Here is a 12,013-nt window from a genome sequence, read left to right as displayed (position 1 = left end):
TGATTTAAGCAGGAAGGGCACACACACATACACACACATACGCATAAACTGAGAATATACCTTCTCTTCCATCCATCCTCAGTACACACATATCACATTAATAGTCATTTTATTTTTATACATTAGCAAAAACATGCCACAACTACAGCCTGACTACTATGTTTCAGAAGTGGCGTCTTCAAAGTATACACAACCGCCAGTGAAGCAAACTAGAGGCAACAACAAGGATGCCACCACTAGCACCACCACCGCGGCTAATAGCAAAACCTATCTCAAATTCAAGGCCAAATTCTCCAAGTTTAGGCAAAATGCCATTATAAAGCTACGTATTGCAAACAAGTCTACCTCGCTTACAAAGCTGGTTGGCCCTTCTTCGAAAAGCAAGTCAAGATCAAGGTCAAGTAGCACTAGCACGATATTTGTTGACGATGTATCCAAAAGTGAAGATGAGCTGGGCTCTTGTTGTTACTGTGACAAGATGCCTGACTGTATAGTCACCACTACTGAATGCTCACCTCGAATATCGTTGGATGAATTACAGGATTCGTTAGTTGAAAGTGCCGTTGATAAAGAGGTTCTTGTGCTGGTTGATGAAGAGAAAAAGGAAGTCACAATCGATAAAGATGATGGTGTCTCTACTGTTCCTTCTTGTCCACCGCCTCAATATAAAGCAGTGGAAGTAGTCGCAAGGGATGGATTTGAGAGTACTACTTCTGTTAAATCAAGGATACGTTTGCATAAGCCTTCATCAGTGTCAAATCTTCCCATAAAGCCAACGCAGATCAAGTTTAAATCACAATTAAACCAATATCTCGCCACACTAGAGAAAAAAGAGCCAACTAAATCTACATTAACTTCACCAACTACACCAACATCACCCCCAACCCCAACCTCAATACAATTTGAGCCATACTTGAGTTTAAAACAATATAATAAAACCACAGATCAGCAATATAGTCAATACAAACTCATCAACAAAAACGAAGCAGAATACCACTGTGTTGATTATTATTGGCTTTATTTGGATATACGACTGAATAGTCAATTGGTGTCGTCGTTGTATATGAGTTGGTATAGTTGGATGAGTGGGATGATTACGTTTATGATTGTTTATGCATTGTATGTATGTTTGAGTTGATGGTGGTGTAGAGAGGAATTTATAGAGGGAAAAGGGATGAGGTAGTCTACTGGTTTAGAGGTTCCTTTTAATAGAAGTCATATTATCGATTATCTTTTTGTAATCAATTTTATAGAAGAATAGTAAATATACTAATTGTCAAGTGCTACACTCCTACTTTTGCTTCTCTTGTTCAGCCAACCATTTTGGTGGAACAGCTCTGATACCCTTTTGCACTTGAGGCAAAGCAAACAAGGCATCGTGCCACTTACCCAACAATGGCCATTGGTGAATATCGATATCCAAAACTCTTAAAGCCACTGCCCATCCAAACAAGGCGAAATCAGCAACGGTGTAACGATCACCAACCAAGTACTTGCTATCATTGGCCTTGTTTCTTGACAAGATATCCTCATAAACTCCGTAGATTCTCTTGACGTCATTGGAATATCTATTGATTCCATATGGCACTTTTTCAGGTGCATACAAGATGAAATGGTTGGCTTGGCCTTGAATAGGTCCATTTTCACTAACTTGGAAAACCAAGTACTCCAACGTCTTGTAGTACTCTTCAGTTCCATATGGGTAACTAAACTTGTGCTCCTTGTCATACGTGTCTGCAAGGTATTGCAATATGGCACCAGTTTGGCTCAATACCAAACCTGAGTCTCCACCTTTGGAAAAATTGGGGTCTTCAATGGTGGGGATACGCCCATTGGGATTCAACTTGACAAACCAGTCCAGTTTCGATTCGTTTTTGCTAATGTCGACGGGGATTGCATCGTACTTGAGACCAAGGAATTCCAAAAAGATGGAAACTTTGAATCCATTGGGAGTACCCCATGTGTATAACTTGAGTGCTTGGGACATGACACAATTTATAGGTCAATTGCTTTAAATGGATTAGCTACTTGCAACGTATAGAAGAGAAGTAGTGAAAAAAATAAAAAAGGAGATCAGTGGATTGTATTATACTATGCTCGATATATATATATATACACATACCTATATGTCAATTCAGACAGTTGGTTGTTCTTAGTAATCAGTGAATGCTTGCTTTGTGCACAAAAAGAATTAGAAAGACAAACAGTGTATAACTGTGGCTTTAAGTCTTTCCTAATTAGGCAACTCCGAAGCGGATAAAGGAAGAAAGGATAACGCAACGCTACCATTAACATAATATAACGTGTCTTTTGCAAAACTGCATTTGTAAAAGTTAGTAGTTACACAAGGTACGAGTACAATATCTATGAAAAGGCTGTATACATGCACGTGCATATAGATACATACATATATATATATATAGTACCAACACACATCAGCAACTGTCTTGTCAAGGAGTAAGGAATACGTCACATTTGGTAACTTTTAAACGAAAACTCTAAATTGCTAAAAAGCTGTTGTTGCTTTGCAACCACTGTTGTAATTATTAAGGTTTGGGAAACCAACATATATATCTTGTTGTTGTCTTTAGTGGCAAACATTTCAACCTCCACCTGCCCCCACCTTCCCCCCCTTCCCCCATCTTTTTTTCTTTTTATATATGAGCATTGACACATTGAGCGTGGGTTTACAGAGAAAAAAAACTCTAAAGATTACCTCCGAGAAAGAGCGAGATTATCACCGGGGCAAAATAAATAAATAGAATTGCCAAACAAATTGATTACTAACAAATTTTCAGTATCAACAACAACCACCACGTAATGACCAAAGCAGTGTCTTCCATAACTAAGTAACATAGATACCATAACAGTTTACATTCACAAGTAAGGCTGTCTATGTATATACGTGTGGGTGTGACCGCAACCCACACCAGCCCAGTCTCCTTTCTTTTCTACTAAATCCCCTCCCTCTTTCTTTCTCCCTCTCTGGCCGCCTAATTGAAATTTTTTAGTCCCTGCAAAGCAAGGCACAAAATACTTATAACTTAGTACAGAGCAAAATATGACCCTCTCTTTCTGTGGTTGTATCTACATGTCTATATAGTTGTATATACATATATATATGTATTAACAATATGATTGTACTAAAGCTACTTACTGACTATTTACTACTATTGTACAGCTAGTTGAACACCATTACCATCTTTACAATTTTGTCTATACTCTCCCAACAGTTCCAAAATTTTTTTTTTTTTTTTTTTTTCTTTCTCTCTCATTCTCTGCCCCCAGAAAATATATAGAAAATTCAAATTTAGACTATTCCCTGGTATAATCAACAACTAACTACTTTGCTTTGAGAGATATATTATATATTCGTACTGACACCAGTCCTTGTCATACGGTCAACCTACACTAACCACAAGCCAACAAACGCTGATACACACACACACACACACACACACGCACAACCACCTGTATGCACATATAGTCACAACACGACACCAAATGGCGACATCAGAAGGTTTGGAGATTGACAAGCGTACAAAGGTATCACGAGCTTGTGACTACTGCAAAAAGAGGAAGTTCAAATGCAGCGGCAAAGCACCCTGTGACCTATGTCTGAGAAAAAATATTGATTGTGTTTTCAGTATTGTTGATCGTAGAACTATACGAAGAAAGAACAAAAAGAGAAAAGTTAAGGTTGAAGTGGATGCTGAGACTGCGACTGCGACGACAGTAACGACGGCAGCATCAGCTGCAGACGATCTTGCAGTGGGTGGTGCAGATATAACAGGTGCAGCAGCAGCAGCAACTGGAGCAGCAGCAACAACACCACTTTCCAAACACTCCTCCAAACAAGCAAAAGACTTTGTTCATAACGTAGTGAAGAAGGAAAAAATCGACAAGCAGTCCTTGGACATGTTACGAAAACCATCACAAGTTCCCATCCATTTCCAACCATTAACGAATTTCCCAGTTGTTCAAGCTTCCGAAGAAAGTGATGAGTCTCAGGGCAAAAAAATAGACAGCGCAGAGGCTGAACTGATGGAGGTGGATGAGTCATCAGAAGACTCCAGTAGTGGCAGTGGCATGGAGGAGACTGGATCTGAAGAAGGTGACGAAAATGGTGATCAAGTAGAGAATGGCTCAACCAATGATACACTGGGCACCTCCATGTCGCGTTCAAATTCGAAATCAAAATCCCACTCACAACAACAAGCACAGACACAAACGCAGACACACCTACAATCTATCTCACAAGTGCAAGCGCAGTCTCACTCAGATCCACACACAAAATCACCCAAACAACGTCCTAGCTGGACAGAACCTCCCGATCTGCAACGTGTACTCTTTGACGCAGAAGGAAACTTGAAATATGTTGGTGAATCAGCACCGCTTTCCCTCCTATTTGAATGCAGAAAAATCTTTGCCAACCACATGGGTAAGTCGGATTTCACTGAAGAACCAGACTCCTTGGAGATTTTTGACGATGCAGAAGAGGCTCATGAAGTTGTTCAGATGGCATTACCTAGCCGCACAGCGCTTACTAGAATCTTGAAGTTGTTTTACATAAACGTTAATGAAGCATGTTATTTGTTCGATATGAAGCATTTTGAAAAAACCGTCATAGCCCCAATTTATAACAATTATGGTGAATGTTCAGCTGAACAAATCTCGTTGATCAATTTAATGATTGGTGTGGGGCTTTTGTATGCTGAAATTATAGGTGATCCAATTTGTCAAAGTATGGAATCACCACAGATGAAGTCGTCAGAATATTTTGAATTTGGCATACATTTAGCGAGAAAGTATATGAATCTGGGCAAATTGTGGATATCTGAGGCAATGACACTTGCGTTTTTCTACTACTCCTCCACCCATCAACGGAGTACTGCTTGGTTGATTTTGGGAATTGCCGTTCGAAATGCCCAAGGTTTGGGCCTTCATCGAAAATTTATCAATGAATCCTTTTCTGATAAAGGATACGTCAGACACCGGAGAAAATTGTACAAAAGTTTGTACATATTGGACCGTATTACGTCAATGACGTTGGGACGGCCATTGCTTATTGATGACTACGATTGGGATGATTTTGACAGTACTGAAATATACGATTTAGATCAAAATGGTCAACCGATTGAAAATTTTGGACTAAAGGCTATGATTGAAACAACCAAAGTTTTTAAAATTACAGGCAAGATTATTCGTGAGTTTTACTTGGATGGTATCGTCAATACTTTTAAAGCAGAGAAGTTGGCAGTTGAATTGAAACAATGGGCACTCAACTTGCCCGAGGAGTTGCAAATGGATAAAGCAGTTAAAGATAATGGGAATCTCGACGTTAGTCGGGGTGAATTTGATGATCGAAAGATTTCATTGTTATTAATTCATTTGTCGCATCTATACGCTGTCATTTTACTATCTCGACCATTTTTCATGTACATAATTTTCAAACTGGAAAACACTCGAGTCTTGAAAAAGCCAAGGGGACGTCGCGAAACTGTTATTTGCAATTTCTGTCAAGCTACAGTGAAGGCTTCCACTTTGATCATCCAGTTGATGGAATGTTATACAAATTACACCAAGTTTTTGCCAGAGCGGGTGGAGTCCAATGCTATTATATCAACTGTATTGATGGCCACTTTAATCATTGGACTAACCACATTGTGCTTGGAAGAGACTGATTATAAGAATGATGAAATAACGACTCCCAAGATGATGATCCATTTGAATTCAGCGAAAAGGATACTTCAGTTTTATTCAAAGACAAATATAATGGCAACGAGATACTATTACATCATGAATCAAATGCAAAATGCCTTGATGGCTAAGTTTAATTTAGATGTTAATGGGAACAAAAGAGAACCTGGTCGACACAAGAAGAGAAAGAAGGAAAACCATGAGTATTTGGAATCGCCATCACGGTCGCAAATTGAAAGCAAGCTACCACCACCACCACAACAGCAACAACAACAACAACAACAACAACAACAACAACAGCAACAACAGCAGCAGCCTACACCTCTGTCGCAAGCGCAGTCACAATCTCAATCCCAACCACAACAATTGCCACAGCCTCAACAGCATTTTCAAACCCTGACTCAGCACCAGCCTCCTCCGTCCAACCCATTTCCGTACCACAATCAAAATATGCAACACCAACTTCTGCAGCATCTGCAGCATCTGCAACACCAACAGAATCCATTCACACATCAAAAATCAGTCGTATCCCCTGCCCACTCTCACGATTCAGGCAAAGGCACAACCACGTCAACATCAACCACTGAAGAACGATTCCCGCCCAGCGACATATTCAATAAAGACTACGACAATTTTATGGAGAATTTCGGATCCTTGTTGCAGCCCATGACTACTATTGGATCTAGCTGGCAAGGTGGTGCTGGCAGTAGTGGTGGTGTTGGCGGTGCACGATACCAGATGGAGGAGTTTAGTGGTGGGAACCCATATAGTCAGAATGTCCACGCCACGACTACGAATTTGGAGGATGCTGGGTCTAATTTGTATAACTCACGATTTGGGATAGAGCAAAAGCATCAGGAGCATCAGGAGCAGCAGCAGCAGCAGCAGCAGCCACCACAACAGCCGCAGCTATACTCGTCACCACTGTATATTCAGCAACAACAACAACAACAACACCACTTACAGAATCCGGCTACAGGCAACACACTATTGACTACTCCCGAAAACAACCTGTTGGACGAATTCATGTATCACGGCTTGAACGATTTCCTATACGACACAAGAACACTAGGATGATGAACAAAGAAAAAAACCCAAAAACGAAAAGAAGAATACCCACCATATTCATTGCGCTATATCTGTATACTTTCAATTTTCTATTAAACATAAAATAAATACATACATTTTTAATCTTTACTTTTTTTTTTTATTTTGCTTATAATTGTGACATTATGTTTCCATATCCATCCATCCACTCATCCATCTCTCTTCACTCTACAAATTTATCTTTATTTTCAACCACGTATTGTTTCATCATCAGTAAATTAGTAGCCAAAATTTTCAAAATGGAGATCCGCAATTGATGTTCAAACAAATAGGTTAGTGTCGCTTCACCAATGCTAAAGATCCGCAATGTTGTTTGTCGTAAATCGAGATCCAAATTCTCTGGAGTACCAGCACCAGCACCAGCACCAGCACCAGCACCAGCACCAGCACCGGCACTAGATGCCAAAGGCGATCCTTCATTGATCAAGTACGATGTGGGTGACCAGCCATGTTCCAATTTCACGCGGGGACTAGCACTGGTGGTTGATGATGATGATAAGGGCGGTGCTGGTGGTGGATTAGTAATGCCTGCATTACCACTAAACTCTAAACTTTTCTTATGCGTGTTATCGATATTGTACCCACGCTGGACCAACTGTTGTTCAAGTTGATCAACAAGGGACAACATCACATGTAACTTGTCGGAAAATTGCTTCATTGACCCAACTTGCACATCATCATGAATCAACCCTTGCTTGTAAAGTAACGACTTGCGTCGTATTACATATATCGAAAACAATCCCATGGTGTTGAACACATGAAATAACATTTGTGCATGGACTAAATCATTTGTGGGTTCAAATTGTGGCGTGAATTGAATCTCTTGCGATACAGGTGCGTGGGTGGGATTGTTGTGATCTCCGCCTTCACCATGATGATGAATAAAACTGTGAGCTTCAACAAACGAGTTTGACGTGTTGTCCAAATACCCAAAGTCAGTACTGAATGGAGCTTGCCCAAGAATTTCCGAATTGTAGCTTTGATTAGGTTGCTGTGGCTGCTGACTTGATCCACAAGCAACAGTACGAAACGAAAGCAACTTGACCAATTGCACACAACATCCAGCAACTTTCAAATAATCATCATCAATATCCTCATCTCCTTTACTTGGAAAACTCTTAAACACATAATCAAAATTATTGATTAAATCTTGATACGTCTTGAACCACAATTGATCCTTGATGAATTTGATATTCAAAGTAGTGCAAATCTTTGTATAATTCATCATCAACAAGTAATCAACTCTTTCGCAATCCTTATTCAAGTTCCGTTGGTCAACTTCACGGGGGTAATGTACACTAATCTCATCCAAGACTTTAAATGAATCGATGCCCTCCATTTCTTTGTACTGTTTAATCTCATAGATTCCATGCACTAGCGTGGTAAATCCACATTTACCCATTTCATCAAGACTGAGCGAAATCGACCGTTCGAGTTCATCGCTGATGGGAGTTACAGGTGCTGGATTTGCAGACTTGGAGATCTTGAGTAACAAATCTTTGAATTTTATATTGCTCGTTTCAAAATACCTTGCCAATGTTTCCCCATTCGTGGAGCAACTTTCTTGAAAATCCTGGAAATTTTTAAAACTCCACAAATGTTCATCGTTTCGATTGGGCACAATCAACCCGTCCAAGTCGTTGGCCGATAAGGTGAGCGGAACATTATACACCATTGAAAGGAAATTCGTTAATCGATAAATAATGTAAACGATCCGAGTCTGCGATTGCAAATTGATCAGATTCTTGAATTTCAACTCATCGCTCAAAGTGTTGGAGAATAATGATACTTCATCAGCTTGGCTTCTTAGCAACTTGTCATAAATTATCTTATCCTCACCGTGTATCGAGAACAAAATTGGATCTTGAGTCTTTATTGACGTCTTTACAAGCGAGTTCAATGCATTCAACTGACGCATAACGATAAACACATTGTTGGGGTTATCGGAAAACAAACCATAAATGACAGACAAAGAAAGTGATTGTATAAGCCAAAGCGGATTTCGTGTAGCGGCTTCATTGGGTTTGCCCTGTAATGGATTTTTCCTGCTTTCAAGGTAAATGTGGATGGCTCTTCTGGATGCTTCATACAAGTGTTCTGATTCATTCTTGTTGTTTGCCAATAATGCACCAATAGTGGCAGCGAGCAATGGCAAACATACTCTAGCACTTTCATTAGATTCATCCTCATCAGAAGCCATGCTCATAACTTCGTACTCATTCAATTTGGACACATGTATGAATGGGAAATGTGACAAGAAATCTTCAACAAACCGATAAAGGAACGATTCCAATTTCTCGTTGGAAGGGATAACTGGGGTAGAGATTCCACTAATTGGATACTTGTCCAATGCACGATTAATTAATTGACGCATATGGTGCGTAAACATCTTATTCCTTGAAAAATTGCCCCATCTCACCCGGGGTAACTTATCCAAGAGCTGCTCTCTTTGAGGAGTTGACGAATTTTCCATTTTCTGCAAGGTACGTTGATCAATTGTGTTTTCCATTATCGGGTTCATAACATTCAGTTGAGAGCTACCGTTTGCTCTAGGTGGCGATTTCAAGTTACTTGGCGAACTGCCATCGACACCTGAGGAGCCGGCAGAGATTTGATCCCCATAAAACGAATATCCACCGGGCATGAACTTGCTTCCAACGTCGATTTCATGCGTCAATCCTTCTAGATCATTTAGAAAGTTCCATTCAGCATTCATGTTCTCATCGCGGGTTTCAACTGCATGATCCTCCTCAGGTGCTTGTAGTATTGGAGTCATTACCCGAATATGCGATGATGGATCCATATGTAAGGCTTGATCCAACAATTCATCGGGGATATCGTAAAAGGAGTAGCCTGACCCGTCCATGTACTTGTCAAGTTGACCAGAATGAGGGAGACTATTCTGATCTGGTTGAAGCTGCTGCTGTTGTTGAGGGTGCAGTTGAACGTGTGGTTGTTGGTGTGCCTGCTTTTGTGCTTCTTGCTGATGTTGATGTTGATGTTGATGTTGATGTTGATGTTGTTGTTGTTGGCGCGCTTTTACACCATTTTGGATCTCTTGGCTCGTCAATGTAACAGTTGGCATCATGTAACTTCCATCAAAATGTGAGTTTGTACTATTGACACTTTCCATTGTTGTGCTTCGACCCATTGGTGTGAAATGTGGATTGGAAAACGATCCATGATGACTTACATTGACAGGTGGGGTGGGGTATCCATTTACTCCAGACGTTATTGAGCTTGTACGTTGCATCTTGACAATGTTGGAAGAGTCAGACAAGCCGGGAATATGGGCGAGATTATCTAACCAGCTCATTTCGTCTGCGGCGCTCGATGGTAGAAATTGTGGCGTTGAAAATTCAACGTTGTCTGTTTGTGGGTAAGAATCATTGAATTCGGGGACATTTACTGCATAGTTTGCTCCAGATTGTGCGGAAAAGGATGTTCCTCGAGCTCTGGTCGGCGTTATGGAAATCCCCGACGAGGACCCTGCAACATCGGGAGTACGTCTCTTATGTTCGAGTACTTGTCTCTTTAGACTTGCCGAATTGGAGCTCTTGCGGGTAATATTGCTTGACGATGGTGTAGATGAAGTAGGGGTCACTGTTGTTACAGGTGCAGTTTTTGCCTGCTGGGCAGTTGAGTTGCGCTTTGCTTTCAGCACTTTGGCCTTGGTGGTTTTGGCCCTTGAGTCAAACAAGTTTAAATTAAATTCAACTGCTTCAGCTTTCCCCTTTGTGGCATCTTGAGGTACTGACCCCAACCCCGAGCCATCATCGTCATCTCCATCCTCCTCCTTCAGTCTGATCGATTTACGCCTGAGCCTGGTAATTGCATCAGTGCAACCTGCGTGCAACTTCTGTGCATGACGTAGTAACAAGTCTCTTCGACTGAATTTCCTCTGGCAAACTCCACAACTGAATGGTTTTTCTTTTGTATGTGATCTCTGATGTCGCCTCAAATGTTCCAATCTAGCAAATGCACGAGTGCAAATCTGACAAACGAATAAACGTGGCTTCCCTGAAGGTGTTGTGCCATAAGCAGTTAGCTCCACTGGGACGTTTTTGGCTTCCTCGGTTGTTGGTTTGTCGTTATTGGTGTCATTTGAGCCTGGAGTAGAACTCACACTTAATGGGGTAGGATCATCCAGTCTGCTGCCATCATCACGAAGCTGGTTCACAGAAGAGTGTTGAGAGTCACTCCTGAGTCCAATACTAGTTGTATTCATGAATGATGATGTAGTAGTGTTGAAGGTTGAAATCATTCAAAAAGTCAAAGAGAGTTTGTGGATAATGGTGCGTACTTTTTTGTTCACACTGACCTCTGTTTTTTTTTTTTCCTTTTTTTATTTTTTTTTTTTGGGGGGAGGGAGAAAAGGGTCAAAAATGTTGGTACGACCCAGTTAATAAAAAGGGGTTTGGGAAAATACTAACACCAAAAGATTGGATGTGGACAAGTGAATTATGTGTGAGATGTCAGTGTAGTTTTGATTAATTGGCCACTTTGTTATAAATAGATTTGCAGACGTGGTGTACCTGGAGATTCTACTTTAATCCGTTGTATTGAGTGCCAAATATTCTGTTGTGTGACTTGGAAACGAGATATTCTTCCCTGTCTTGTTTATTTTATTTTTCGTCTGTCTGAAAAAAAACCCAACGAATTCAAATGAACTCGACTATTGTCGAATCAGTCAGTGCAATTTGACACGCTTGAAGGAAGGCTAAGCAGCAGCAGTTCAATCTGGAGGGGAGGTTACTTGATATGACTTTGGTGGGTTGGATATGTACTCTGGAAGTAGTAACAGTAGAACTTGAGCTGTGAAAAAGAAGACAAATTCCAAATTTTTGAATTTTTCTGACTGAGTCTCGTCTCGTATTAACGGACTTTTTGTATTGAGTATTGAAAACTCTGGGGTAAGTGAGTATAATAATTATAAATTGTCTGATTATTTAACAAGCAAAGTAGTGTCTATTGGCTAGAAAATGAGAAGGCTTCTATATACATCCTGCATATAATGTACTATTTTATGTCTGGAAAAAATAGAAATAGAAATCAGACATAGAAATAGAAACAACAGAAACAATGACAAAAAAAAAAAATATCTCTCTTTCTTTTTGTCTTTTTTTGTTTTGTTTTTTTTTGAATTGTGGGGTTCAATTATTTTCTCTTTGACTTTCTATCTCTCCTTCACGTGTTAAAAAAAAAA

The 12,013-nt window shown here is 40.2% G+C and overlaps 4 protein-coding genes across 4 annotated transcripts; 2 read left to right on the top strand and 2 right to left on the bottom strand. All coding sequences in view use genetic code 12, as the record gives it.

The window, feature by feature from the left end:
* Positions 1-133: 133 nt before the first annotated feature.
* Positions 134-1,138, top strand: KGF57_004008 (uncharacterized protein; the record flags this gene model as incomplete). The annotated part of the gene is made up of 1 exon (XM_051753486.1): positions 134-1,138. One exon carries the CDS (start codon positions 134-136, stop codon positions 1,136-1,138), a length of 1,005 nt encoding a protein of 334 aa, XP_051607429.1.
* Positions 1,139-1,291: 153 nt separating this feature from the next.
* Positions 1,292-1,987, bottom strand: GST2 (glutathione S-transferase GST2; the record flags this gene model as incomplete). Its single annotated transcript, XM_051753484.1, has 1 exon — positions 1,292-1,987. One exon carries the CDS (start codon positions 1,985-1,987, stop codon positions 1,292-1,294), a length of 696 nt encoding a protein of 231 aa, XP_051607428.1.
* Positions 1,988-3,504: 1,517 nt separating this feature from the next.
* KGF57_004006 (Zn(II)2Cys6 transcription factor) lies at positions 3,505-6,777 on the top strand (the record flags this gene model as incomplete). Its single annotated transcript, XM_051753483.1, has 1 exon — positions 3,505-6,777. The coding sequence occupies one exon, from the start codon at positions 3,505-3,507 to the stop codon at positions 6,775-6,777; it is 3,273 nt and encodes a 1,090-aa protein (XP_051607427.1).
* A 193-nt stretch (positions 6,778-6,970) lies between these two features.
* Positions 6,971-11,035, bottom strand: ADR1 (DNA-binding transcription factor; the record flags this gene model as incomplete). The annotated part of the gene is made up of 1 exon (XM_051753482.1): positions 6,971-11,035. The coding sequence occupies one exon, from the start codon at positions 11,033-11,035 to the stop codon at positions 6,971-6,973; it is 4,065 nt and encodes a 1,354-aa protein (XP_051607426.1).
* Positions 11,036-12,013: the final 978 nt, after the last annotated feature.

Source organism: Candida theae (assembly GCF_024610275.1).
Source record: "Candida theae strain CBS 12239 chromosome Unknown scaffold23, whole genome shotgun sequence".
NCBI classification, from domain to species: domain Eukaryota; kingdom Fungi; phylum Ascomycota; class Pichiomycetes; order Serinales; family Debaryomycetaceae; genus Lodderomyces; species Lodderomyces theae.
This window is presented reverse-complemented; position numbering and strand designations above follow the sequence as displayed.